This window comes from Alosa alosa, chromosome 7 (assembly GCF_017589495.1).
Source record: "Alosa alosa isolate M-15738 ecotype Scorff River chromosome 7, AALO_Geno_1.1, whole genome shotgun sequence".
Taxonomy (NCBI): Eukaryota; Metazoa; Chordata; class Actinopteri; order Clupeiformes; family Clupeidae; genus Alosa; species Alosa alosa.
Window position 1 is genome coordinate 27,497,430 of NC_063195.1, and position 27,907 is coordinate 27,525,336.

General features: G+C 42.4%; 1 protein-coding gene and 1 long non-coding RNA gene across 2 annotated transcripts; one reads left to right on the forward strand and one right to left on the reverse strand.

Moving 5' to 3' along the window:
* Window positions 1-243: 243 nt before the first annotated feature.
* Window positions 244-22,129, reverse strand: abcc10 (ATP-binding cassette, sub-family C (CFTR/MRP), member 10). Its single transcript, XM_048247391.1, is given in 23 exon segments — window positions 244-820; window positions 1,030-1,142; window positions 1,801-1,898; window positions 2,150-2,295; window positions 3,612-3,865; window positions 4,519-4,679; window positions 5,006-5,175; window positions 5,550-5,893; window positions 6,451-6,643; window positions 7,125-7,269; window positions 7,728-7,913; window positions 8,011-8,088; window positions 12,006-12,195; window positions 16,047-16,115; window positions 16,118-16,147; window positions 16,421-16,592; window positions 16,962-17,041; window positions 17,353-17,531; window positions 18,272-18,428; window positions 19,147-19,374; window positions 19,816-20,251; window positions 20,253-21,218; window positions 21,388-22,129. Coding segments are annotated over 23 exon segments (4,719 nt in total). The 5' UTR covers window positions 21,576-22,129; the 3' UTR covers window positions 244-684.
* A 4,107-nt stretch (window positions 22,130-26,236) lies between these two features.
* Window positions 26,237-27,226, forward strand: LOC125297072. Its single transcript, XR_007193936.1, has 3 exons — window positions 26,237-26,365; window positions 26,717-26,855; window positions 27,176-27,226. It is a non-coding gene; the product is annotated as an uncharacterized LOC125297072 (long non-coding RNA).
* Window positions 27,227-27,907: the final 681 nt, after the last annotated feature.

The window sequence follows — 27,907 nt, forward strand, 5'->3', positions numbered from 1 at the left end:
CACAATTACTGAATAAAATTGGAGTGGTCAACCAATTATGCCTACCTGGTTTGGATTATAGGATTATGTGCATTGCGCAAACACACATACCCACACAAGCATATGCACACACATGTAAACAGTATTTACATGCACTCACTCACACACACACACACCCTTTAGGGCACCAATGTCACATGGGAGAAATACGAGGAATTGGACCTAACCCAACCGATTAGAAATACTAATGCAATAACTATTCAGTCACTTTGGAATGGTTTCGCCCTTTGGGTGGGGATATTAAAGATGTATCGCTATTCTCTGGCAACACAATACATCACAACAACACAATGCTGCAGTAACGAAGCAGGGAGGAGGAATTTTAAGAACAGTGACCAAACTTTACTTTTGACGGCATGATTGTATCAAACAAACAGAACTTCCTGTCACATTATCACCAGCAAACACACATCTAAAAACAAACCTTCATCCCTGAATAGCTGTTAACAGCTCACTAGGTACCACAACATGGGCAACATTCTGTCATACGTAACAAATAAATCGCACCGACACCTTAACAGGAACACGTAACAAATCATCTGTAACTTTAAGGTGTGTCAGCACAGTTTAGCTGCTGAATAACGTCTGTATATCTGTACGTGGTCCACTCCTTGGGGGGGGGGGGGCACACGCACACTTTGGTCTTCATGCTCCCCGTCCTCCCAACAGGCGGTGGAAGAATGAGTCCTCCCTCTGAGAGAGGGCAGCAGGGCTGTCAAACTCCACCACCTTCCCAGCATGCATCACCAGCACTCTGTCCGAGTCCATGATGGTGTTGAGCCTGTGTGAGCACGAGTGTGATGATGCGCAAGGTAGCACGCAGCACGCAGACGGCATCTATATGCTAATATATTCAAATGTGTTGGCAAAGGCACCTTTCAAAGTTGAACATACTGTTTAACAGCTGATAATGATCATCTGAAAAGTGCACATTTCTAAAGCCATCTAGGACTTGCACATGTATTCACACTCAGCAGACAAGTTACTGACCTGTGTGCAATAGTCAGAACAGTTTTGTCCTTAAACGTTTCTCTGATGGTCTTCTGTAAGAGCAGGTCAGTCTTCTGGTCCACACTCGCAGTGGCTTCGTCAATGCAAAGGACCTGTTGAAACAGCCATGGCACATTTTACACAAATGATGACAGCTCATCCATTGAGTCAATATGCCCATCTCTCATCTATCAATACCAATAACAGCACTGCTCTGTTCTCAGAAGATACTGGAAGTGTTTTAGGGCTTTGTGCAAATCAAAGTCTAACTTAAGCTAGCTATAAATATCTCAACAAAATCAAATATAACATTTGCATATATACATTTTCAACATATTTACAAATATAACACCATGAGCAAGACCTTAACCGCAAACACTGATGACTCAGCTCAATGTTCCTACATGTCATGTGATGGCTATAATTCATGCACAAGAACTTTGCTTGTTGACAGACTTTGCTCTTTGCCTACCATTTAAATTATACATTAAAACCATTCAAATTTAAGGCCAATAGTGTGTTTTACAGTGAGAATAGTGTATGTCTTATTATGTCTTATTGTATGTCTTCTAGTGAGACAGTGGCATATAGACCCTTTCAACAATAAAAACAAAAACAATGCTTGAACGTTCTATTTGGGCCCCAATCTACTTCCTCTGCATTAAGATAACATATGGAATGTTAAAAAGGAAGTCTTGTGGGGCCAACTATGATGCTGATAATGGAACACTCTTGAAAGGGTCCATAAACTGTGAAAAGCAGAGATCATACGTTAGCTTCGGTCAACAGGGCTCGCGCCAGACAAAACAGCTGCCTCTGTCCCACCGACAGGCACTTCCCCTTCTCCCCCACCTCCGCCTCCAGACCCCCTACGGCACAGAAAGAAACACACACACACACGCACGCACACACACACACACGCACACGCACACGCACACGCATACACACACGCACCATTGTGAGGCTTCCTCCAGGACATGGATAGTATTCACTGTAGGTAGGACCACAACTTTGCTTTTTCTAAAACCTTTTAAAACATTTTTATTTGTGTTCCAGTTTCTTCCAAAATGACGGATCAGAGCTTGTCCCATCTATCTGTTCCCCCTCCCCTCCCCCTCACCCATCCTCCTGACCACCTGGTCCAGGTGGCACTGCTCCAGGGCGTCCAGAAGGTGCAGGTCGGCGTGCTGGCCACAGGGGTCCAGGTTGTCCCGCACCGAGCCTGAGAACAGGAAGGGGTCCTGAGGGATGACCGCCATCTTTGACCTACACGGCAAAAACAAAAAGCACTGTGATGCCAGCAGTAAGAGCCCTTAAAGGTGCTCTAAGCGATGCCACACGTTTTTTAGGCTAAAACATTCACTTACTGCAAACATCACCTAACCAACCACTAGCTGTCTGTGTCCTGAATACACTTTAAAAAAAACGCGATCTCTGTGGACACCCCAGGCTCCAAAAACGGCAACAACCTGGGCAAACCTAGCCCATAAAAACATAACAAACTGTTCCAGCAAATCACAGACGAGATGTGCGTTTAGGAGAGTTTCAATTGCACAGGGAGGAGGGGGAGAAAGTAGCGAGCTAGCTCTCTGTTTTGTTAGAAAGTCAACAGAAGTGACGTTACTCAGCATCGCTTAGAGCACCTTTAAGAGCCTAACTGTATATATTAGTGGGAAATATATCTTGGTTGGTTGACAGATGGCTAAGAGAATAATAACATAGGTGTCATTAATGGAGTGGCTAACCCTGACCATATCAGACTGAGAAGTTATCATGGACAAAGTCTGTCCATAGGTGTGTCTAAAATGTGTAGAACAAACAACGTTAGGTTTACTTGGAGTTAAATGGTTTAAAGTGGGCTCAAGTAGGTCATATTGTAAAGCGTTTGTGTGCCTGATTGTAATGAATGGCCATTGGCCAATGATAAGCATAACACTGTTCCAGCTAAGTGCTATCGAAGAATTAGCTAATTCAACATGCAAAAGTAAAAAGAGTAAAGAGTAAAGTCTACATCCTGGCAGAACTTTACGCAGCGCAGTCTGGGTGGGTAGTCACAGACATGTTACATTTCTCCTGATGAGTGTTACATTTCTCTAGCCTGACGAGCCAGACCCACATTAAAATGTAGGGTCTGGGCACTCACCGTTGGCAGTGCTCAGTTCAAGGGGCGGGATAATCGGTTGTCTTTCAAATTCTCTCTGCACGCAATAGGACAGCACTGACAGCGCTACGAGTCCCATGCGTTTTCCCACCAGTGGAGCTAGTTGGCTAGTTCAAACTTTTGCCAACTTAAAAAAAAGCTTAACGTGTCATGCTGTTCGTCAACAGCAACATCCATGTTCTTTGTTTTCAAGTAGCAGGGAATTCAAGCCAAACCGTTGCTTTTCCATCAATCATTATGTTAAACCACGATTTGATTGGCCTGATAGAAGTTTAATTTTTTCAGCTCACAAGCCAACGGAGAGTTGCTAGACTAGCCCTGGCAGCAAATGTAATTCGCTGCCGCTAGGGTGCGTCTAGATTTCTAGGCTAACATTTCTCCTGCTGAGTATAGAATTTCAGCGTCCCAGAGTCCCCCTCACCTGAGCTGAGAGAGCGCCACCTGGCTGATGTCCACTCCGTCCAGCCGGATGCAGCCCTGGTTCAGCTCCTGCATGCGGAAGAGCGCCAGGAAGAGGGTGGACTTCCCGGAGCCCGTGCGGCCCACGATGCCCACCCGCTCCCCGGGCAGCACCTCCACGTTCACCCCGTCCAGGGCGTTGGGCAGGCCCGGCCGGTACGTCAGCACAGCGCAGGAGAACTCCACCCGACCGTGCTGCGGCCATGTTGGGGGGACCTGGGGAAGGGGCCCATTCAGGGCTGTGTGTTAACTTTTTTGATCATAGCACTGGTGCCACTGAGGCTGATATGTACATAATCTACAGAATGTCTAGCGTAGGTACGTAGTTACATAATCTACCGAATATCTAGCATAGGTACTACGTAGTTACAAACATCTTGTCTGGCTACACTCTAGAAAAAGAAATGTCACCGGTACTAAGCTAGTAAATCATCCATAGCACACACTGATATGTTTGTAGCATGTGCTACAGATATGTAGCACTGTACAGTCCTGCAATTACTCAGGAATCATACAAGGTTGGAAAATAAGAGTAAAGATCAACTGAGAGAAAATAACTGCTGAAAGGTGTTACATCAGGAGTAACAAGTGCACAAGAGTTTACTCCAATCTCTCAGTTTTTTGACAGCTCACTTGTCTATCCCCCTTGACTGTGCAGTTCATGTAAGACTACATACTAGTATTGTAGTAAACATCCACATCAATTTGGAACACCTATATGCGCAAATAAGGCTTGCCAGGACATATCCCCGAGTCTGCACACTAGCATTTCAGTTAATAGGAACAAGTTAACATGATCAAATAGACAAGAGATTGAGAAATAGTTTGTTTTTTTGTCCTGCAGGTGAAAGCAAAGCTCCTGGTCTCACCTGCTGGCTGCCCTCTTGAGGCTCCACAGGCACAGTGGTGCTGTACTCCTCCGTGCGCTCTATGCTGACCAGCTGCATCTCCGTCTGGGCGTAGGTGAAGATCAGCCCGGAGAGCAGGTTGGTGATGGAGAGGGCGTAGGACAGAGACAGACCCACCAGACCTGAGGGAGCCAGTCAAGCACAGGGACAGGGACAGTCACTCACTGGGCCAGGCAGCGGGTAATGTGTGAAAGATCTCCGTATACTGTGAACCTGAACCACGGCAAACAAAAATACTTTGACTTTGTTTAATGGAGTATGAGAAGACAAGGAAAAATGTCACCTAACAATGCTTTCTACAGATGATGTGCGTTACAACATTAACAAACATTTCACAAAGAAATTTCTTATAATGAATAGGAATTTAATGTGAAACTCAAACTCTTTGAGCACTCTTTAGAGGACTGCCCAGACAGTCTTGATGAATGCTGGCGACGTTGACAGATACCTGGGTCTATTGATTTGAACTGGTGCTGGACGACTGCAATGACGCTGATGCCGGTCACCACGGCGACGCCGATCATCTGGAGGCGGATGTCGAGCCACTGCATGGCGGCGTTGCTGGCGAACAGACATCGCTGATTCTGCTCCAGACGATGCTCGTTCTCAGCCTCAAACCTGCACCACCACATCACGTGACCTCCACACAGTTAGGATACCAATTTGATATCTGATGACTAACTAGCTTTGCCGGAAATACAGTAGTTAGTCTCCTAAATAAGTTGCAGATGTACCAGCCATTGAGACTCTATGATCACCACGCAGCAATGATTTTGGAACACCGAACTCAGCATAATGTGTGACTCCAAAATGTAAGGTTGTAGTTTACATACACTGAAGGTCATTCCCCTCTAGATTGTGAAAAAATCCTATGAGCCAAACATTAACCCACTATCCAACTAAATACACACAATTAATATATCTTCCCCAAACAAGCATGTCACATCCACTGAACCACACTGGCGGCCTTTAGAGATCAAAGGTCGTCTCACCTGGCGCCGTTCCCGCTGGCCCTCACCGTGCCCAGGCCGGCGAGCGTCTCGGAGAAGTGCGAGTAGACGGGCGAGAGCGTGAGGCTGCAGAGGCGCTTGAGCTCACGTGAGCTGTGGCGGTAGAAGCGCTGTGTGCGGTGGTAGAGCACCCCCAGTGGCAGCAGCGGGAGCAGCAGCCAGGGCAGCCCGTAGGCCATGACCACCAGCATGCCCAGCAGCCCGAACACGTTGGCCAGCAGGATGTTGAGCACGAACGGCATCGCGTCGTCCACGATGTACATGTCCGACGAGAAGCGGTTGAGCACGCGACCCAGAGGTGTGGTGTCGAAAAAGGTCACTGTGGCCTGAGGGTGTCAGGTTGGGGCACAGAAGTCAAACCGTTCAATATCTTGGGGACTCTTTCAACACAATATTCAGTCTGTGATCTAAGATAAACTAACTAGATAACTAACTAAGGAGGTGTAGGTACATTAAGTATGAAGAGAAACTAACTAGCTAACTAACTAAGGAGCTGTAGGTAAGTATGAAGTGGGTTGAGAATCTCAGAAGCTCTGTACTCTGCCTATACTTACTGTATATGTATATTCTCACTAATAAAAATTAATGGAAGTTGATATCAATGTAGCACAGCTCATGATGAAATACATCAGTGAATTAACCAAGCAGTTGCTATTTCAAATTGGCATCTATCGGCAAACAAATAAATAAAGGTCAAATTTATTTTGGGGATCAATAAAGGGGGTCAATAAAGTATCTATCTATCTATCTATCTATCTATCTATCTATCTATCAATAAAGTGATCAATAAAGGGATCAATAAAGTGATCAATAAAGTATCTATCTATCTATCTATCTATCTATCTATCTATCTATCTAAATGTTTTCCATGCTGGTGTCTCACCTTCAGGATCCTGTCTAGTAGCCTGTTGTGGATGACCGTAGCCGCACAGATGCCCCCGTAGGCGAAGAGGAAGGCCCGGACAGCGGTGAAGAGCGTGTTGGCGCCAGCCAGGGAGCCGTACACCGTCATGTAGAACTTTACATCAGAACTCATGTTGGCCAGAGAGGAAGTCTCTCTGAGTAACATGGGGGACCTGTACGCAAGGTGACGAAAATGCCAGTTGGTTATTATTACCACGCCTGTCATCCATCACAATAATATGTCATGTTTTTGTCATCCATCACAATAATATGTCATGTTTTTGTCATCCATCACAATAATATGTCATGTTTTTGTCCATCACTACGCCGCATAATTCTCTGGAAAATTCTCTAATTACAAAGTTTAGAAAATGTTTCCCTCCAACATGCATTTGGAAGCGTATGTCGAGAGAGTGTCTTCCAACTCAAATGGAGGATTTCAGTGTGTTCTAACACTGCTGACTACACAAAGGGTGCCGATGAAAATGAAAATGTATTTATGTGCTGTGACTAACTTTGGGGATAAAAATGCCCGATGAATAAGTAAATGTAAAATCGAGTTGTAAAAAACAACTGCTCTTGTGGAGGATGGCATGCATTAAAAGAGCAACAGGCTAAAGATCCTCTCGGGGGGACAGATGTAGCGTAACTCACATGAGGCCCCCGGGGGAGAAGAGGAGGAGCAGTGGGGAGGAGTGAGGAGGTGGGAGGAGGCCCACGTCAGCTCCAACACCTGTGGAGTTGCTCTTCAGGTGGGAGATCCAGTGGGACAGCCACCACTCCGACACGTTCTTAGATGCTTTCAAGGGAGAAGACACAATATGAGGTCTAGTCAGAGACCAGAGGATGTTTGTGTATTTGTGTGCGTATGCTGTAGACCTGATTGTATGCACAATTTACATTTGCGTGTATCACCTGATGTTCAAGTCAAAGGCAGGAGTAAACTGGATACTTCCACAGCACAGTTTGTAGTTACAATTAATTTACATCGCCACGGGAAATACGCATATCATTTTGCTTGGGACACCAAAAAGTCACATGGATACCAAACACAAAGGACAGAATTCTGTTTTATTCTAAAATAACTCCCTTCCTTTTAATCCTCTCTTCTTTCCCCCTGCTCACCCAGCACTAACACAACCACATTGGAATCTGGAGAGAAAGAAAGAGAGAGATGGGGAGGGAGAGAGGGAGAAAAGGAGAGAGGGACATAGATAGAGAGAGAGAGAGAGAGAGAGAGAGAGAGAGATGGCCAACCTTGCATGAGGAACAGAGAGAGGAGGATGGACACAGCCAGAGCCCCACCCACAGCTCTCCAGTAGGCTCGGTACACAGACCAGGCCAGCCCGCCCACTTGCTTCTGCTCCTCCCCCGAGTCTTCAGGCCCCTCCTCCGGAAGTAGCTCATTAGATGACTCCTGCTCGTTTTCCTGACCTATGTCATCTGATTGGCAGAGAGTGGTGAGAGTGTGATTAACAGTTCAGTTTGATCAGTACACAATTTAGTACAGAATGAAATTAATAAATCTGTTGGAACGTACCCTTCTCTTTTTTGTTGCTATCATTCTTTCGATCCTTTGGCTCTGCTTCCACCAAGGGAAGAACCTCATTGGGTGAGCCTTCATTAGGAAAGATTTGTATTTTAAAAAAGTACAATTGAGTGATTTCCACATTGTCTCTCTATTATCTGCCTGTACTTTATGAAGACATTTGCATCACACTATTTCCATGTAGTGTCATGTGTATAAAAAAACTTCAACACCAGAGCCATATAAAGGTAGAGTTGCGACAACTCCATTGACGCTAATGTCCCATTTTTTTCCAACAATGGCAGCTAAGGGAAGCCTCAAATAGTTCCCGGAAGTTAACAATAATAGCAGCAGTGCAGTTACAGCAGTATAGACTGTTTGTAGCCAACATTTCAGACTCAGATTTACATTCCTTTGCCTCATCCGAATAATAATAATAATAACAGTAATAGTAGTAAAGTGATAGTAGGCTATCAATAGCCTAATTATAATAATAAACGATTTATGTATTGACTATGACTTTTCTGCTGCTCAGTCTTTATCAGTTCCTCATCAAATAAATTAAAAGAGGCTAAAAGCCCAATAAATGTGCCACACGTAATAGCCGAATATAAGATAACCTTTGCCTATCCCATTTCAATTAGGCAGCACTACACCACCACGAACAAGCTGTCATTAAGTTTTTGTGTTTAGTAGGCCTACAACTTTTATGACGTTTCTTGGGCATTTAGCTTCACCATAATGTCAAGTTGTAACGTATGCGCAATGCTCATCTAGGCTATGGACTTAAGTGGCTTAAAGGGAGCAAAAGTGGGATATAGTGCAACTGCTTCCCCAAAACAATTCCTCCATAACTGTGTATTTAATCGTTTGATATGTGGATAACTTTCAGTGGACTAAACAAAAGGTAAAGATTTTGTTATGACAAGGCTAGCTGGTTCGTTATATGGCGAAGCATATACAGTAGCCAACTTTGTTTGCAGCAGTGAAGCTGAGTTTGTTGTTAACATTGTTGGTAACTGTCAGGGAATTTAACCCCAACATATAGATCCAAGAGCCACAACACGTAGTATGGCTTTGCCCACAAACTCCGGTACCAAGAGGAGAGCATGCTAATGTAAGGAAAAATATCTCACACCATCAGTCTCTGACTCTGCAGCCCAAAAGCTGTGTCTTTTATTGTACAGATGCACACAAAAAATAGGAACTTTATCTATCTATCTATCTATCTATCTATCTATCTATCTTCTCACCCACACACACACACAAACAGGGTGCAGTTCCTGTCTTTCTACTGCACACTTAACTTGTACTCTCTGTTCTTAGAACTCAGCACAACAACATTTAACTTGAACTCTCTGTTCTTAGAACTCAGCACAACAATATTTCTGCTAACACAAATGGTTATACAATGATAATAATAATTTCCTTACAGTAACGTAAACGTTTCTTCAGTTAGGAGCAGTAGCCTACTGTTTTTTTTTATGTTGCATTCATTTTCATTGACAAAAGCTAGCCTAATATGCATGAGAACCTATATAGATTTGAGGGAGCTGCAGCTGTTGCATCAGCATGGTCATATTAACACAGCAGGCACTAGCCCAGTGAAGGATCGTGTAAACCCCATCCCCAGAAACCAGTTTCAAACCAAGCTTGCGCTGATATGATGCATGATCACTGATCAAATTGCTATTTTCTGACAGGATGAGCACAACCATGCAGGTTCTCTGAATCTCAAGCTCTTTAGCCTAGCATCTTAATGCTGTATCCACAGCACGGTGAATGACAAATGGTGACAAAATGCTGTTGTTTATGAGTTCATAGCCTGGTTATTTACAGAGGCGGACAGAGTACACAGCTTCATTACTTGAGTAAAAGTACAGATACCCTTTGCTAAATTTTACTCAAGTACAAGTAAAAGTACAACAGTCAGATGTCTACTTAAGTAAAAGTACTGAAGTACTTGTTTTAAAAAGTACTTGAGTATCAAGAGTAAAGAGTACATTTTCTAAATATTGCATTACTACTGCCACAGTGCTTACATTTATGTACAGAAACATCCTACATGGAGTTATGAAAAATGTTAATGTTAATACCTTGGAGAATGTAAAAGGAATTGAAAGTAAAATCAAGTAATTTTCATCTTTTTACCATGTTGCCAGTTATAGGCAGTATTTCTAATACATGTATTTAAAATACGTATTTCAAATACAAAATACTATTTTGTAACTGAAACACTTGAAGCAAAAACTATCTAGCCTAGAAATCTAGACACACCCTAGCGGCAGCAAATTACATTTGCTTCCAGGGCTAGTCTATCAACTCTCCGTTGGCTTGTGAGCTCGAAAAATTAAACTTCTATCAGGCCAATCAAATTGTGTATAGAGTCGTTAGGTGGGCTTAACATAATGATTGATGGCAGAGTTGCAACGGTTTGGCTTGAATTCTCTGCTACTTGAAAACAAAGAAGATGGATGTTGCTGTTGGCCAACAGTGTGACACGAAGTTGCTTGTTTTTAAAATGGCAAAAGTTTGAACTAGCCAACTAGTCTCCGCTGGTGGAAAACGATGGGACTCAGCGCCGTCCCATTAAGCGGCAGAGGGAATTTGAAAGACAACCGACATCCCGCCCCTCGGACTGAGCACTGCGAACGCTGAGTGCCCAGACCCTACATTTTAATGTGGGTCTGGCTCGTCAGGCTAAAAACTATCATTAACTTGTTCAGAAAATTTAAATAGTCTGGCGAGGTGGGGCCACAGGCTGGCACATTCCCGGGATGGATCTGTTGCGCCTTCGGCCCATGGTTTCGCTCTCTTATCTAAATCTAACCATGGAGTTGACTTTGGCGGAAAGCTGAAGGTGATTGCTGATAGGCTGTCCCAATCAGTGGCGCCTGCACAATCCAATCACGTTTGAGAGGAAAACAACAAATTGATTGTTTTTTTTTGAAGAAATAACAGGTACTCACGGTTATGGATAGAAATGTAGTGGAGTAAATAGTAAAATATTTGCCATTCAAATGTACTTGAGTAAAGTCATGAGTACTCCCCAAAAATGATACTCGAGTAAAGTACAGATCCCTCAAAACTGTACTCAAGTACTGTACTCAAGTAAACATACTCCGTTACTGTCCGGCTCTGGTTATTTATCAAGGACTATATCACGTTTTATATGTTATTATGATCACTCGCATCGCATTACCATGGGGTTACTGTGTAGGTAATGCTACAATTAACTTAACATTCCCACCATTACACTGGAGAGATGTTAGAAAACTTTAAAACTTTTTTTTATTCTCCCGAGACGCTAGCTACTTAAGGTAGTTCGCTCATTATCTCAGATCAGTGAAGAACTACCAGAGAAAACGCTTTTGGGAGAAAAAAAACTCAAACAAGTTAATGTTAGACTTAGACTAGCTGTGTTACAGTTTCTCGTTGCAAAATTAAAATCTCAATGTGCTTTTGTAGGCTACACGCAGTCTCAAAAACACTGTTTACAGCTCTTGAGTCACGTACTAGGTCATTTTTTTTATAACGATAATTTAGATAGGCCTAGGCTACACTTATGGGGTGGGTGCTATTGTGTTTTCTAAAGAATCTCCCGTCTTGGTTTTGTACAGAAATTAATATTAAGTGACACATACGTAAAAGAGAGAAAAAAGGTCACCTTCCGATATTTAGCAGGCTACGGTCTGGAATTTAATTTAATATTGTTGTAATGGTAGGATAACTACACAGTTTACACAATAATTACACTGTGTTATAAATATTGTATATCAATGCATTTATTGTCTGTCAATTACCCAAAATTGTGGTTCTGTCTCTCATTGAACAGTAGCTTATTTAATGCATTCTAATCCATTGTCAATCACTTCCGGGAACTTTTAAAGTTTACATGAATCACGTGACCTTAACGAATTTTGAACACCCATTGTCGCAACTCTACCTTTATATGGCTCTGTTCAACACGTACAAAACTGATTGGATGTGACTGATTAGTTTTATACCTATTTTAATGATTGTCCCATTGTCCATGAGAACCGCCACATCTGCTCTGTCCAGGAACTCTATGCGATGCGTGCAAAGGATTCTGGTCTTGGTGCTGAGAATACCCAGAATGCACTTCTCCATGAGGTGATTGGCAACATCCGTGTCCACTGCTGCCAAAGGGTCATCAAGAAGGTAGATCTCCTTGTCCTGTGTGTGAGCAGATCAGCAAAGACACAGACATGAACATAAAGTGACAGAATTTACAGAAAGGCATATTCTTTTTGCATAAACAAAATGTTGTTTTGCATAAACAAAACTTTGCCATGTATGTACATCACTATGACAGTGGATAATGGAACTGTTTTTTTTCTGTATCCTGGGGCTGTTCATTCCAGTACATACAGTCTCCTGATCATGCACTCATATTTCTGTCACACCTACAAATATTTCAATCTCTACCATCTCTAGTCATACATCAGGCAAGCAGATTTTCAGTCCTGCCTTATTGAACCCTATCAGTGGTGGAATGTAACGAAGTACAAATACTTCGTTACTGTACTTAAGTAAATTTTCCACGTATTTGTATTTTACTTAAGTAAAATTTATAGTGCATACTTTTGACTTTTTACTGCTACATTTTACAGCAATTATCTGTACTTTTACTCCGCTACATTTCTACAACACCATCGCTCCTTTTACGATACATTTTATGATCAGTTTTTTTCTCTGACAAACACGCTTTGTTTTACCGGGGTTGCTACCAAATATTCTGGAGCTTACGCGCATTCTTAGAAACATAACCTTCTAGTCTAGACCAGGCAAAGCGTGAGCTTGTAGCCATCTGCATTCGGTAGGCTATATTCACCAGACCCATGGCTACACTGTACATGCAACTGTGTTCTGTGCCTTTCTGTCTGTTATCTGCAGCTAGGGCCTCCCTCTCCGATGAGATTGCTATCCGCTGATCAGCTGGTTACAGGCTATGCCCATGCTTCTGTCACACGCCTGATCATTTGCGCACAAATGAATGGTAGACTATTAATGAACCGGTGGCCGGAAAAACGTAACATTTTCCAGATTAGGAAATATTCCTTAATTGTGTGTGATTAAATAAAGATGCATAGCCTACAATTGGGGGTAGTAACGCGAGCCATTCAATGTCTATGCCTGCATGCGCAAGTGAAACTGAACTTAATCATAAAGACACCTTTCTCAGCAACTTTTCTGTTCAATCAGCATAATTGGCATTACGATCCACAAGACGCTTCCCCTTGTCTACCCCGTTAAACTTCAGGCTCTCGTGTTTTGCTGAATGATATTACTCAGCAGATCAGCCTAGTAGATAACCAGAATTCCAGTCTCTAGAATTGTAGGTCAGAATGTAAACTGGGCCACAGATGGTAAGCACAATTGCATTAACTTAAAACTATCTAGTCGAGTATAACCTAAAACTAGCTTAATTAAAATGCCACAGCCCATACTGATTTTTCCTTTTAGAATATATATATTAAGAGAATAAATCATTATGCAAATACTTTTACTTTTAATACTTAAAGTACATTTAAAAGCAGGTACTTTTTACTTTTACTTCAGTAGGGTTGTCATTGTGGTACTTTTACTTTTACTAAAGTAAATATTTCTCTGTGTATTTGTACTTTTACTTAAGTACTGAGTTTCAGTACTTCCTCCACCACTGAACCCTATACACAACCAGTTCTCTCCATTCTTTCAAAAGGGAATCTGACCACCTACTGCTTGTTGTACAGTATATGTGTGTATAAGTGTGGAAATGACTCTCTCCTCACATGTCTCAAGTGACAGTGCAGCGACAGTGCTGGTAGTCCCATAGAGTCACCTAGAGTCCCATAGGATCCCATAGAGTCAACTAGAGTCCCATAGAGTCACCTAGAGTCCCATAGAGTCCCATAGAGTCACCTAGAGTCACCTAGTCCCATAGGATCCCATAGAGTCACCTAGAGTCCCATAGAGTCACCTAGTCCCATAGAGTCACCTAGGCTGCCATAGGATCCCATAGAGTCACCTAGAGTCCCATATAGGGCTGGGCGATATGGCTGAAAACTGTATCACGATATAAGTATTTCATATCAGTCGATATCGATAATTATTTATTTATTTATTTATTTTTAAATCTATTTCAGATAAGGACCAGAAGGGGAAAAAAGTTCAATTTAAAAACTTTTATTTTAAACTTAACCTTCCTCTGATTTGAATCACCTCAGTTATCAATCAAAGCAAACAGGGAAAAGAAATAGCAACACAATCATGAAAACACTCAAATAAATAAATGTGCACATAAGTCTGAATGAGCAGCACTGGTTGAAGCCTGAAATATTGTAAACAAAGTAGCTTAATTTGCTAGTTTATCATAGTCTACTGGTTAGACTGTTCAGTTTCCCAATGCAGTTTAAGTTTCAAATTAATACTTTTTTCTCCTTTGGGACAGGTCTGCTTTGAGTCTTGGAAAATACTTTTCCATTTGCATTGGGATTGAGATGATTAGAATTTAGCAGTCAATTTGAATGCAACAGTTTTGAACAAATTCGTGCAGCGTGCTAATGATGCTAACCGGATTTAATAGCAATTTAGCCAGTCGTCTTGCACGATTGTGAATGTTTGTATTACATGTGCATGCTGAGGAGGGATGCGCCTGTTGAGAGGGAGAGAGAGAGAGAGAGAGAGAGAGAGAGTGCACGGGGCAAGGACTCATTGAGAGTCTGTGTTGAGGTAGGCCTACTTCTATCGTCTACGCTGGTAGAGTTGCACATACTAGCTACAATGCAAGATATATTTAGCCTATGTATTTATGGACAACGTAAGGCGGGAGGTGTGTGTTGCTTTTAATTATCGAATGTTCTATAGAACGCATTTTTATTGATATCGATTACATGTCTACTGCGATATATATCGCTATTGTTTTATCGCCCAGCCCTAGTCCCATAGGATCCCAGAGTCACCTAGAGTCCCATAGAGTCACCTAGAGTCCTATAGAGTCACCTAGAGTCCCATAGAGTCACCTAGAGTCCCATAAAGTCACCTAGAGTCCCATAGAGTCCCATGGGATCCCATAGAGTCACCTAGAGTCCCATATAGGGCTGGGCAATATGGCTGAAAATTGTATCACGATAAAAGTATTTCATATCAGTCGATATCGATAATTATTGACTTTTAAAAAAAAAAATCTATTTCAGATAAGGACCCATAGAGTCACCTAGAGTCCCATAGAGTCACCTAGAGTCCCATAGGATCCCATAGAGTCACCTAGAGTCCCATAGGCTCCCATAGAGTCACCTAGAGTTCCATAGTGTCACCTAGTGTCACCTAGAGTCACCTAGTCACCTAGAGTCCCATAGAGTCACCTAGAGTCCCATAGGCTCCCATAGAGTCCCATAGAGTCCCATAAGTCACCTAGAGTCCCATAGAGTCCTATAAAGTCCCATAGAGTCCTATAAAGTCCCATAAAGTCCCATAGGCTCCCATAGGGTTAGGACAGGAGGCACTGTGATTATATAGACCCTTTCAACTGCATAAACAAATGTGTGAAAACAACACTGAGCTAATGATAACTTGGGGACAAACAAAAAATATTTTTAGTTTTATTAAAATAAGTTTTAAAGCTGCAGTTGGCAAGTCTGACAGATTGAGGGGACAGCCAAAATTCTCAAGCCCCTCCCCCACTACCACCAAGCACGCTCTCATCGAGTTTGTGCTCGTCACTGCGCACCAGACTGTGATTGACAGTCAGATCTCACACAGCCCTGCTCTGATTGGACCAGAAGAACCGGGAGCTGTGGAGTTTTGCAAAACAAATAACAGGCTCTAGGTGGAGGTAGAAGAGCGGGTTTTTTTCTAAAACTGGCTGATTTATGTTGTTCAGTGAATATGATCAAACAAATCTTGCCAACTGCGGCTTTAATGTCGATATTTTGTAGAGTATTATGTTAAAGTCTGATTCATTTTCATTTCAAAGTATCTGCGTTGGTTTTAAACGTTTCAACCAGAAACCCTCTAGGACCAGATTGGAAGGGTCTGACACCTACCATGTAAACAGCACGGGCCAAGGCCAGACGGCTCTTCTGTCCTCCACTTAGCGTCACTCCGTTCTCGCCCCTACCTCCGTCCGGTCTCCATTGGGCAACATCTGGCAACAAGAAACCAAAACTGTGTTTACAGATGTATGGTCACTTCCTACTGAGGACTGGTTTAACCTGACCTCACTTTTACAATTAAGCTTCATAGATACATATCACTTGTAGGACGCCCGCTTATTCCAAGCAAACGGCTGCTGAATGTAACACATCACATAGCCCAGTAACATAATTGACCTCTGCAGATATAGATTCCACAAGCGAGAAAACTTAAAAAAAATGAAACATTTACATACCGTATATATATATATATACGTATGTCTTACATTGAGATCATCACTAAGAGCACAGGCTTCAATCACAGCCTGATAAAAAGCACTGTCAAAGTCACGGCCAAACAGGATGTTGTCCCGCACGGTGGCGTGCTGGATCCAGGGCTCCTGGGTGGCCAGACCCAACCCTTCAGTCCGGCCAGCCACGTACACAGACCCTCCGAGCCTGCAGGTTACACACAATGCAATGCAATGAACACAGTGAAATGAACACAATGTAATGAACACAGTGAAATGCACACAATGCAATGAACAGGGTGAAATGCACACAATGCAATGCCTGTTCATGTACTGAATCCCAGTAGAGGTGATTAGTTTTGCCTGAGTACTCATGACTGGTGACAATGTAGTTCTGTTAAGTTGGGTAACATAGGCCAACACTACACACAAGGACCAATTGGCTGGGGAGGAGGACCGTTTGGCCAATGTCATGGTGCAGAGTAAAACTAAGCAGACATACTGATGTATTCTACTTATAATAGATTAGACGAGTCCACTGTTGAACGTTGTTGAATGACCATGTGGTGAAGCTCACCTCTGGAGCTCTCCACTGATGGCGGCCAGCAGAGAGCTCTTCCCACAGCCCACCTTCCCCACCACGGCCACCAACCGGCCCTGACATACAAGACAGAGCGAACGGAACAGATAGTGAGTCTTGGAAGACAAAGAAATCCAGGGTACTCAGGAAGTTCAAAAAATGTTTGAAGGTGCTCTTTGGGGTCGGGAATACAAATAAGTGTAGACTCTTCTTCAAAAATATTTAAAAAGCCTTTATTTAACTGCCTTATTTAGCCAGTTAAATAAAGGCTTTTTAAATATTTTTGAAGAAGAGCGCACTCAGTGAAGGAGAGTCTTATTGAGGCTTATGGTACTACTTGTTAGTCATAAATCCACTATGTTTAGTTATCCATTGAGGAGTTCCAGACCTGCTGCACACTGAGGTTGAGACTGCTGAGTAACAGGCCTCCGGTGGGAGACCCTGGTGTGTGGGTCGGCCCCTCCGGTGGGTGGCCCGTGCTCATGCCCGTGCCGTCCGGATCTGAGGACTGCCATGAGAAGGAGGCCTGCCACAGCTCCAGCGCAGACAAGGGGTCCTCCGGAGCGTCTGCCCAGTGAGAGAGAGAAATGTGACGCATCATTAATGTAACACATCACAGTGATATAACCATACAAATATATAACATTCAGTTTCATTCAGAATCAGAATCAGCCTATATTGGCCAGGTTTGCGTAAACAAACAAGGTATTTGACTCCGGTTAATCTTTGCTCTCAAAGTACAACACATACTTAACATATAAAGAATAAAAACAGAAAGGTCAGTAAGAAATGTCAGTAAGAAGAAAATACTGTAATAAATATACAAACACTCAGATGCAGTGACAGATTCTTCAAGTGATAATTGATTTGCAACCAAAACTGATTAGCAAGCACTACATAAAGTATACATCAGGAAACCATAAAATATAATGTTTTGTTTTATTTTTCGGCTTAATTTTCAACTAACTCTGAAGCTGATGATGCATGGGGCAGCTTTTTGAGCAATGTTGCTGGACAACCACATAACCAGTTCCATTTATTGTGATTGAATGATCATAAAGATTTGCCTACTCATGATTAATGTTCTCCAGAAAATAAATCGTTGCCCAATATCAAAGAGAACATGCCAGAACCACAATAATGAGGAACATTGGCCAACAACATTGATCAAAAAGTTGCCCCATTTATCATCAGCTTAAAAGTAATGATGCAACAGCCATTAAACAGCCAGACAGAGGAGCCAAGAGAGCAGAGTTCAGATGAGGTGATGTTTGCAGAAGTCCTCTAGCATCTCGCGTAGGACGCACCTTTATTGTAGTAGGCACTGAGGTCCTGGTTGCGGAGCCTGAGGAAGCGCTGGATGCGGTCCAGGGAGACCTTGGCCTCCAGCGTGCCGTTGAGGACCCAGGGGAAGCTGTTGAGGGGGAGGATGAGCATCCCCACCAGGGCCAATGTGGTGAACACCTGAAGAACACACACAGATGCAGAAACTTACAGTACTGTACCACTGGTGGACATGGGGAGCAGCAGGAACATCACCGACTGACAATTGGTCAGCCCGGTTCAAAACTCAAACCAGCCATTGGAAAAATCGATGCTGCTTTGCATTAAAGTGTCTGCAAAATATCAGTGAACTTTAACTTTTAATTTTAGGTCCTAGGGCTCTTATTTTGACGTTTAAAACTTGATGGTTGGGCCTCACTTTTAAGTTGCTTTGTAAATCTACTTCCTGTGTATAACAGAGGAATGCTGACTAAAGAATCCAGACTGGCAGACTGCAGCTGATGATACAAAAGATAATTTTTTAAGCAATGTTGCTGGGCACTGTTGGGTATCCAGGTGCATCCCCATTGATATGGTCATGGTCATCCAATCAGAACACATAACACCAATTATGTGGTTGCCCAGCAACATTGCTAAAGAAGTTGCGTTGTGTATCATCAGCTTAAAGGAGCTCCAGTGGAATGGAATTCTGCTAAATTTGAGTTTTCTTGAACACAGCCACACAGCACTTTGTGCAACCCTTCCTTTTGTGACTTTTGGATACTGCAACATATAGGACAATCACCAGCAAAGTAGAGAGTGCAGTGTTCAATATAATAACAATATCTGGATCAGGAACGGTGGGCCTCAAGATAGGTTCATCAGTTCAGTAGCAGGGCAGGGCCTTTACTGTACTGACCTTAGCTGCAGTTAGTTGGTTTCCCAGCAGCACATAGGTGACAAACGTGAGGATGGAGATGACCACTGGCAAGGCGGCCCAGGTGTACACACACACCGCATCCAGGTACTTGAGGGCCTTCAGGCGGGAGAGTTCCCGTTTGCGGCACTCGCCGATCTTCTGGGCAAAGTGCTGTTCCCAGTTGTAGAACTTGAGGACCCGGATCCCAAAGAGCACTTCTGTCATGAGCTTTAAGAGAGGAACCCAAATACACACATGAGCCAAGAGCTACAGTTCAGTCACCAAGCTCAGAGTTACCAAGCCAAATTGTCCTTGAAAGAACATGCCAACATTTTGGGAAATTAGCTTAGAGCACTTCTGTCATGAGCTTTAAGAGATAATATTCATAATATTCTTTGAGGGGGACATGCCCCCCCTCAATATTCAAAAATGCTCAAAATGACCCACCCCAATATCAAGACATAAATTGTTAGGCTACAGTAGTACCACTCACTGCTGTGCTAAATGGGTAAATATCTGACGGAGAGAGGGAGTGCTGAGGTGAGATGATCTCAGTTAAGTGAAGAAACTTGATTACAGAGAATTAAAAAGCAAAGCAAGAAAAGATAAGACTGCTTAATAAACATGCCCGTATAAAACTACTGTAACTGGACACACATTCCCATTCACCTTCACTCTGCTGTCCTTATGAGCCAGCATGTGCCTGTTGTTGTCCAGGATGCGCGAGGCCAGGACCTTATTGAGAGGCACCAGCAGGATGGCCACCGCCAGCCCTCCCAGGAAGGCCACCCCCACCTGCAGGTAGAGCAGGTAGAGGGCCAGGGCGAACTGGAAGGGCAGGCTCCACGCCTCGTGGAAGCTGTTGAAGAAGTTGACCAGCCGGTCTGTGTCGGTGCTCATGAAGTTGACCACTTCGCCGAGCGTGAAGCGGGCCAGAGCCGCGCCGCTCACGCGCAGCGTCTTGCCGTAGATGGCCGAGATGACGGCGGCGCGAGCCTCCAGCGATACCTTGGAGACCTGGAAGACGTTGCTAAACAGAGCAGCGCGAGAGCAGGCGCTGGCGATGAGGCGGCGGCCACAAGCCACGCCGCCCGCATCGGGCCGGCGCCGACTCCATGAAGCCCACGAGGCCGCTGAGCAGCAGGGGTCCGGCGAAGGCCAGCATGCTGGCCGCCAGCTTCAGCACGCCCAGCGAGTAGTAGCGCAGCCCAAAGGCGCGGTGCAGGACTCTCAGGAGGCTGACGTCCTCCGTGTCCTCCTCGACCTCCTCGCGCACAACGAGAGCGGCTGCGTCCTCCTGAGGTTCGGTCCAGGAGCCGTTCAGCAGGCTGCTCCCTCCGGACGGCTGCGGAGCCTCCATGCGACGCCTGCAGCGCGTCGCCGACGCCGACGTCGCCTCCTTCTGGCAGTCCTCCCAGCAGCGGCGGAATCGGCGGTGGACGGCGGCTGTGCGCAGCCTCTGGGGCAGCTGGAACACGTCGCCGGGGCGCTCCAGCTCGCCCCGCTCGCCCTGCCGCAGCAGAGGATTCAGCCAGAGGTAGAGCAGGCGCGACAGCCAGCCGCTGCCGTCCTCAGCCACCAACTCGCCCACGCCGATTTCACGGGGGAGCAACGGGGACAGGTCCGAGGCGTTGATGGACAACGGGTCCCGGAGAGCTCGAATGCAGGGGACGGCAAACGCTGAGAGGTACAGGAGGAGGAACACAGCTCGAGCCACCGCCAGGGCCAGGCGCACCACCCGCCAGGCCTGTGAAAGGTCAAGGTAATCGCTGTTCTGGACATAAGCCATCAAGGTTATGACCAGATTCGGGATAAGCAGAACCACCAACACCACTAGCACTGGGGGACCTCTGGTGCATCTGTATGCAGACCTCTGCAGGACGACCACTGCTCCAAAGTGAACCAGCCAGGCAATGACGGCACAGCCATCAGCCAAGACGTCCAAGTATACATCAGGGTCTTGTAGTAGGGCCACTGCCACCGCGTCTCCGATGCAGAGAAGCCCGAGTAACAGGGCCGAGGCTGCCCTGAAGCCCCATCCATAGGAAAGGTGGGCCTCGAGATAGGTGCATCTGGTAGAATCAAGAAGAAAAGAAAAGAAACTTTTAAATCACTCATACATTATGTGTGTCTGTCTAGATGTTATAAGAAGTATCTAGATGAATGCAATATGCAAGGTTTTAATTGGTCAAATGAAAGCGTCTGCCATTATCACCACTATAGGCTACTTCGTATACTAACCTTGGCGTGCTTAGATAACAAGCACTAATGACAGCCACAGCAGCGTAGGGCACAGAGCCGAAAACCAGTTGATTGAAACATGGACTGAAGGTTCCATTCCTCCACACAGGTAAAGGGTCGTGGATGTTGGTGTGACAGAGTTCCGAGATAATGTCAGCGGGGCCAAGAACAACAGAGTGCCCCTCCATTGTTAAATTATCAGTGTTAACATTTAAGATTTTGTCTTCCACTGTAAACCTTTAAGACAGCAGGTGCGTTTTGCCAGATTGTCTGTAAAGATTTCGCGTCATCGGAGGAGTTTGCATGTTAGGATATGTGGGAATAGGCTATCATAGTCAGGTAGAACAATTTGTTGCAAACATATCCAGTTCTATTGCATTCAATCGTGTCGTGTCTTCTTAACTGGCAAATTAATGACAACTTTAATATACTCATTCCCAGCTGCTCATCGATGTATTAAACATTTTTGGTATCATGACACTGCGGACATTAAACTTGACTTGATGCTTAGGCTACAGCTTACACCTGGCAGATTGCCTGGCTCCCTTGCTTAGCTGTCATTACTGAATCAAATTGAAGTCACGAAATAACACTATCCGTAATTTGAAAGAAGCAGAGTGTTCTTTGTGTTCCCGCTGAACATAATGCGTGTCATTTAGTCAATTTATATGTAACTAAAGAGAATACACGATACTTATCATAGATGTTGTCACTCAACTGCAGTATGCTCTCGTTCTATGCAAACTTTGCACTGCAAAGCCGCCAGAGCTATCACATAAAGGCTCACTACTGCGACCTGCTGGTTGGGAGTGGTGTCGAGCAAAATACTCAAGGCAGAATATCAGAACTAGGTTCACTATAACAATAATAATATTATGATATATAGACTTAAATTTCCCTCACGGGATCAAAAGTATATATACTTATATATATTTAAAGATTTGTTGCCTCAATGGATGTTGGTATGGTAGTCAGGGCACATACTCAACCATAGTGCTGGTATTTTGTAAAACTTCATGAAGCACACTCATGCACTTCACACAAACAGGTGCCCCTCTTACATCCTTCCATCCACTGTTCATCACAGACACAGGGTGCCTCTAGCCTGGAAAATTCAGACCCTGATAATCTAGAAAGATTAAGGGTCTGGCAAAGAACAATGTAATGGCCCAACTCGAGGGGCGGCAACAAGCATGCATTTAAAAATCACACTGCACGCAATTGGATAACACTACGACCAATGTGTACTGTCCTCCAACGTTGCAGCGCTGTTTTCATCAGTTTAGCAGGTTTCCTGGAATGTTGGGGTAAAAGTAACCTGCATCATTGCGCAGAGACAATTCCATTGTGCTCTCGCGAGAACTCTGGATATCCAGGGTAGGGTGCCTCACTAATGCATCATCTTTCCATAGGGGCCCTCATACAGGGTTCAACCTGACCTAAGTGTCCCTCATACAGTTCTTACTTTGAGCACACTTCAATTAGCATTTTATTTGTAGAGCGCTTTATCATGTACTCAAAGCACTGAACATTGTAGGGTAAAGAAGGGAGGCAGGCAGGGTTAAAAGTAAAAAGAAAGTAGAATGAAATAATAAATTAGGAGGCACACATAAAGTGTACAAGCAGTTGCAAGTGTGGAAAGAAACAGACTCATGCCAGCATAATTAAAAAATAAGTATTACATAACTCTGTTTCTAACAAATGCAGACAATACATTTGCCAGTTTACTTACAAGTATAGGCAATATATTTGCTCACATGGGTTCCTATAATTTACACAAGATTGATTTGTTTGGCAGGTGTGGTTCACATTGGGGGAGAAGTACATTAGTTCAAGAAAACACTGGGCTCCCATAATTTACTCTAAGCTTTCTTGTGGAAAGTATGATTCAGTGTAGAATGGGCACACAAGCACAGGAAAGTTGTAGGAGTGTGTATATGGAGATGTCTTTCATCTCCCTGATGAAAATTATACTCTTTCGCATTCATTTCCTGTGGCGGTCATTTTTGACTGTAAAAAAAGTGGGACCAAGTTGAATAAATCACTCAAAATTCAAAGAAATTAGTCACAATGAATTTCATGTGTTCAAGTGCCTTTTGTGAAGGATATCATAAGGTCTTGAGGCAATCTGATGAAAAATGCCATATGGTAGGCCCTACAGGGAATGTGTAAATCGGTCATTTTTGACCAGAACAGTGTTAGAAGGTTAAGCAACATTTACAGGTGTTTTAATACATTTTTAGACTGCATTTGCAATTTCACCACCCAAAAAATGTCAGGTCCAAAAAACAAAACATACTTCAGTGCTTACTACAGTGCTTAACATTATTATTTTGTAGTTGAACTTGGTATTAAAAGTAACTTAAATGAATGCTTTATTGTGTACTTCATGTATTCACATTTTAATACTTTATTAAAAGGTGAATAAATACTTATTCACAAATTTAAAAAGTATATTGTTTAATAGAATAATTAGGTAGCCTACAACACATTTTTCAACCATTTGTTCACTTTAATTCACTATGTCTGGGTATTCGTACCTGGTTGCATCACTTGATAATGTGCAATGTCACATCATTGACCCAAAAGCAGGTGCATCTAAAAAAATGAAATCATGGAAAATCCATTGCCCTTCACAGACTGAGAGATTAAGGCTCTGGAAACCATTGCCTGTGTTTTGACTTGATTAGAGCTCATCTCAGATTGTCATTTCTGTATTATAAATTCTTTATTGTAATGTTTTAAGATTCTGGATTTCCATGAGCTGTAAACTGTAATCATCAAGATTAGAATAGTCTTAAATTAGATTAGATAATAAGATTAAAAGAAAAAAGGCTTGAAATGTTTCACTGAATGTGTAATGAATCTAGATTGCATAAAAGTTTCACTTTTTGAAATAAATTAGAGGGCAAAAATGAACTTTTCCATGATATTCTAATTTGGATCACAGCATCACCACATGTTGACCTGAACTGCACTGAGTACAAGGGCGTGGGAAGGGGGGTGCTGAGGGTGCTGCAGCACCCCCTGCTGGCAGGAGATAGATTTTTAAAAAATATTATATACATGTTTACTAATTCGCTGTCTGACATTATTACAGTGCATGAAAATGCACTATTCTGTTATCCGTAGTCTTCTTCTTCTTCTTCTTCTTCTTCTTCTTCTTCTTCTTCTTCTTATTCTTCCCACCAAATTTCTGCATCTAATTCAGCTTTAACCGTTTAACGTAGAAACTTTGTTCAAACTTTGTAACGTAGGTCTTGAAAAGGACATGTGGGGAATGTATTTTTCACTTTTGTAAACGTTATACTTTTTGAGATATTAATAAAAAACAAGCTTATTTTTCCCCATAGACTTTGTATTAGCACTATGACATCACAATGGACTAATTAACTTGATTTGCACCTGTATCAACTTCCAGCTGCTCAATAGGACCCGTCAAAGGGCCAGTTAAACTGATTGCACCTGTATCAACTGCTTCTGCTTAACTAGGCCAACAATCTCTGTGTCTCTCCATTCTACAAGGATATAAGTCACATTCCATCCAACTTTCTATCCATTCATCCTCTTCAAACCATTCACTCATCCACCCATTAAACTATCCACCAACATCCATTAAACAATCTGCCTATCAACATCCATTCAACTTTCTGTCTATCAACATCCATTACACTATCTAAATTCAACTTTTAAACTATATACTCTGCCTCAGGCTTTAAGCATACAATCTAGCTCTATTAAGACTACAGATTCTGTTCCTATTTCCTCTGCCCACAACTGTTTCAAAATAAATGTCCTCACTACAATAATTCACTATTAAATAATTTAACTATTTAAACTACTCAACTATTTAACTGTTTAGACATTTCAACTGTCAGTTGTTATCAACTATGACTCCTGCCAACTGTTTCCAAATAAAAGTTTGTTTTGCATTTTATGTTAATATACAGTATATTTATATTTTCATGCACTGGTAATTTCCTCGAAATTACATTTTCTAATTCATATTTTTGTATGTGAAATGATGAGTCAAATAACAAAAAATGGTTATGGATAGGTTTGAATATAGGCTACTAAAAATGAACAGTTATAGAGATCAACGTGAACGTGAGTCAGTTACTGTAAGAACCCTAGCGTGGTTGGGTATAAATTGGGTACAAGTTGTAACCCAAATTAATAATTGCACAAAAATATAGTTTTTTGTTACAAAATTAAGATTAGATTCCCTATGCAAACTTTGGAATGAACAAACTAAACAAAAATGTTGGTAGTGTTGCATATTGATATTAAAGTATGGAAGAATCAGATGAAAATACAGGTGCTTATATAAAGACTTATATAGGTCTACACAATATTGATAATTTAAAAGTAAAAATCACATAGGCCTATTATTTAGGAGGACTACCCTTGCAAAAAAGGGGTGAGGGTCTGTTTGTTTCAAATGAGTAGCCCTCCATATGATTTTGGGTCTTCAGGTAGCCCTCATTCCCAAAAAGGTTGGAGACCCCTGACTTAGAGCTAACATTAGCTTTTTTTTAAGATAGGATGTAATGTGGTATGTGCTGGAGAGTATTAGAGTGGACGTGTAGAAATTGAAGACACAAGTACTGTGCTTAATTTCATGGAAATTGTATTGCAAGTAATGTGTTTTGTTTTTGTGCACTATCAAACTACTTTGTCATGCTTTGTGCACTGACATTCTTGCAAAACTATTCACACTATTCACACTATGACATTATGGAAATGTAAAAGTTTAATTGTATTGAAAAGGACCATGTATGGTCATGTAGTATATTTGAACACTGAAACCCTTTTTTTTTTTTTTACATTTTAGAGAGGGAGGCAACACTCGAAAGCTACATCAAGGACACCGGAGGATGGACCAGAAGACCTGAGACCAAGACGACCCAAGCCCTACCCGTAGTATGCTTCACTGACAAATGTTGATGTTGATGCTTCATCATCACATAGACCAAAGGTAATAAAAATTAATGTTTACTTAGGAATAACTTTTTTGTTAAAGGTCTATTTTCGAATGTAGAACATAACCCTTTGTTTCTGAGAATTTATACATTTGTTTGAGTAGTTTTGATCTTTTGAATGACAAGAAATTAGCTTCAAGCTACTGGGGACACAAAGTGAACTGAAAATATACCTTTCCAACTATATCTTTCTATGATAGTTGGTACAGCTTCCCTACAGTCTCAGATAGCAGTCTCAGATGGGAGACACTTCATGAGTGGGAATATCCCAGGACATTACATATTACGTGAGTATACCCTTTACCAACGCCACTCTCATTCATGCTGCATATTCTGTTCACTTGCAGGTTTCAGAGAAGGCTGGTAGAGCCCTCTATGAGTGTGAGCTGTGGGAGATAATCCAGAACTGACAACCACCTAAAGAAGAGGTGGCGATAATGGCTCTCCAAGAGGAAGTTGTGAGTCTGAAGGCTTTTATTCAACAAGGTTTGTATGACGATAAAGGAGTGTTTTCATACAGATGTGAAGTATTACATTAAAATTTACATGTTTAACTTTAATGAAATAGCAGCTTAATGGTTGTACAAGTTTAGTAAAAATTTGAGGATGAAACTAACTTTTCCTTTCAGTGTGTATCTGTGTGCTTCTCTCTTCTGTGTATATGATATATTAGTTGTGTTGTCTCATTTAAAAGTGTTAGGCTGTCTGTGTGGATTGCTTCACATTTTCGCCTTACCATCACATATCTTTCCTGTGTTAGTAAACTGTAACTATTTGAGGTACTAATTGATTGTGCTATTTTTTAGGAGGCACTTAGAGGGAATCCCTGGACCCTGAGAGGACTAAGACGATAATTGGTGAGTTTATTTTATTTGTATGTCTTTCTCTCCAACTCACTTTGTATTTATCTCCAATTATCGTGATAATACAACAGTGTTTCTGCACTTAAGCATCTGTATTTGTGTCACTAATATTTTGCATGTTCTTTTTGTGTATATGTTCTGTCTTATTCAGAGGCCACCCTGAAGCAGTTCCTTGGCCAGACACTCACTCCAGATTGCTGGACCAGGCAATAAATGCCAAAGTGGCAGAATTGAGGTTCCATAACAAAAACAAAGATTTTCAATAAAATAGAATAAAAGATAACAGAAGTGTTGTGTGTTTCTTCCTCTTTATACTGATACTATGGTTGATTTTAAGTGAACACAATAGTGAAATATTTATTGACTAATGCGGAAAATATTAAACCATAGTAGAATATGAACTATATTAGAGAAATATATGTCTGGAATATATAGATCATGTGATCAGAATCTTCATCAAGGGTCATGTGATCATGCTTCTTAGTGTCATATATTTAAATATATTTAATTATATGCATAAAATATAAGAAAGTGGCCAATATTGAATATTTACTTATATTTTGAAATATATTGATACATACATGTAAATATATGTATTTAAAGGGAAACTTGGCAGGATTTCCCCCTCTGCTGGAGAAATTGTGCATTATGCTATTTCAAAACTGTGGGAAAAGG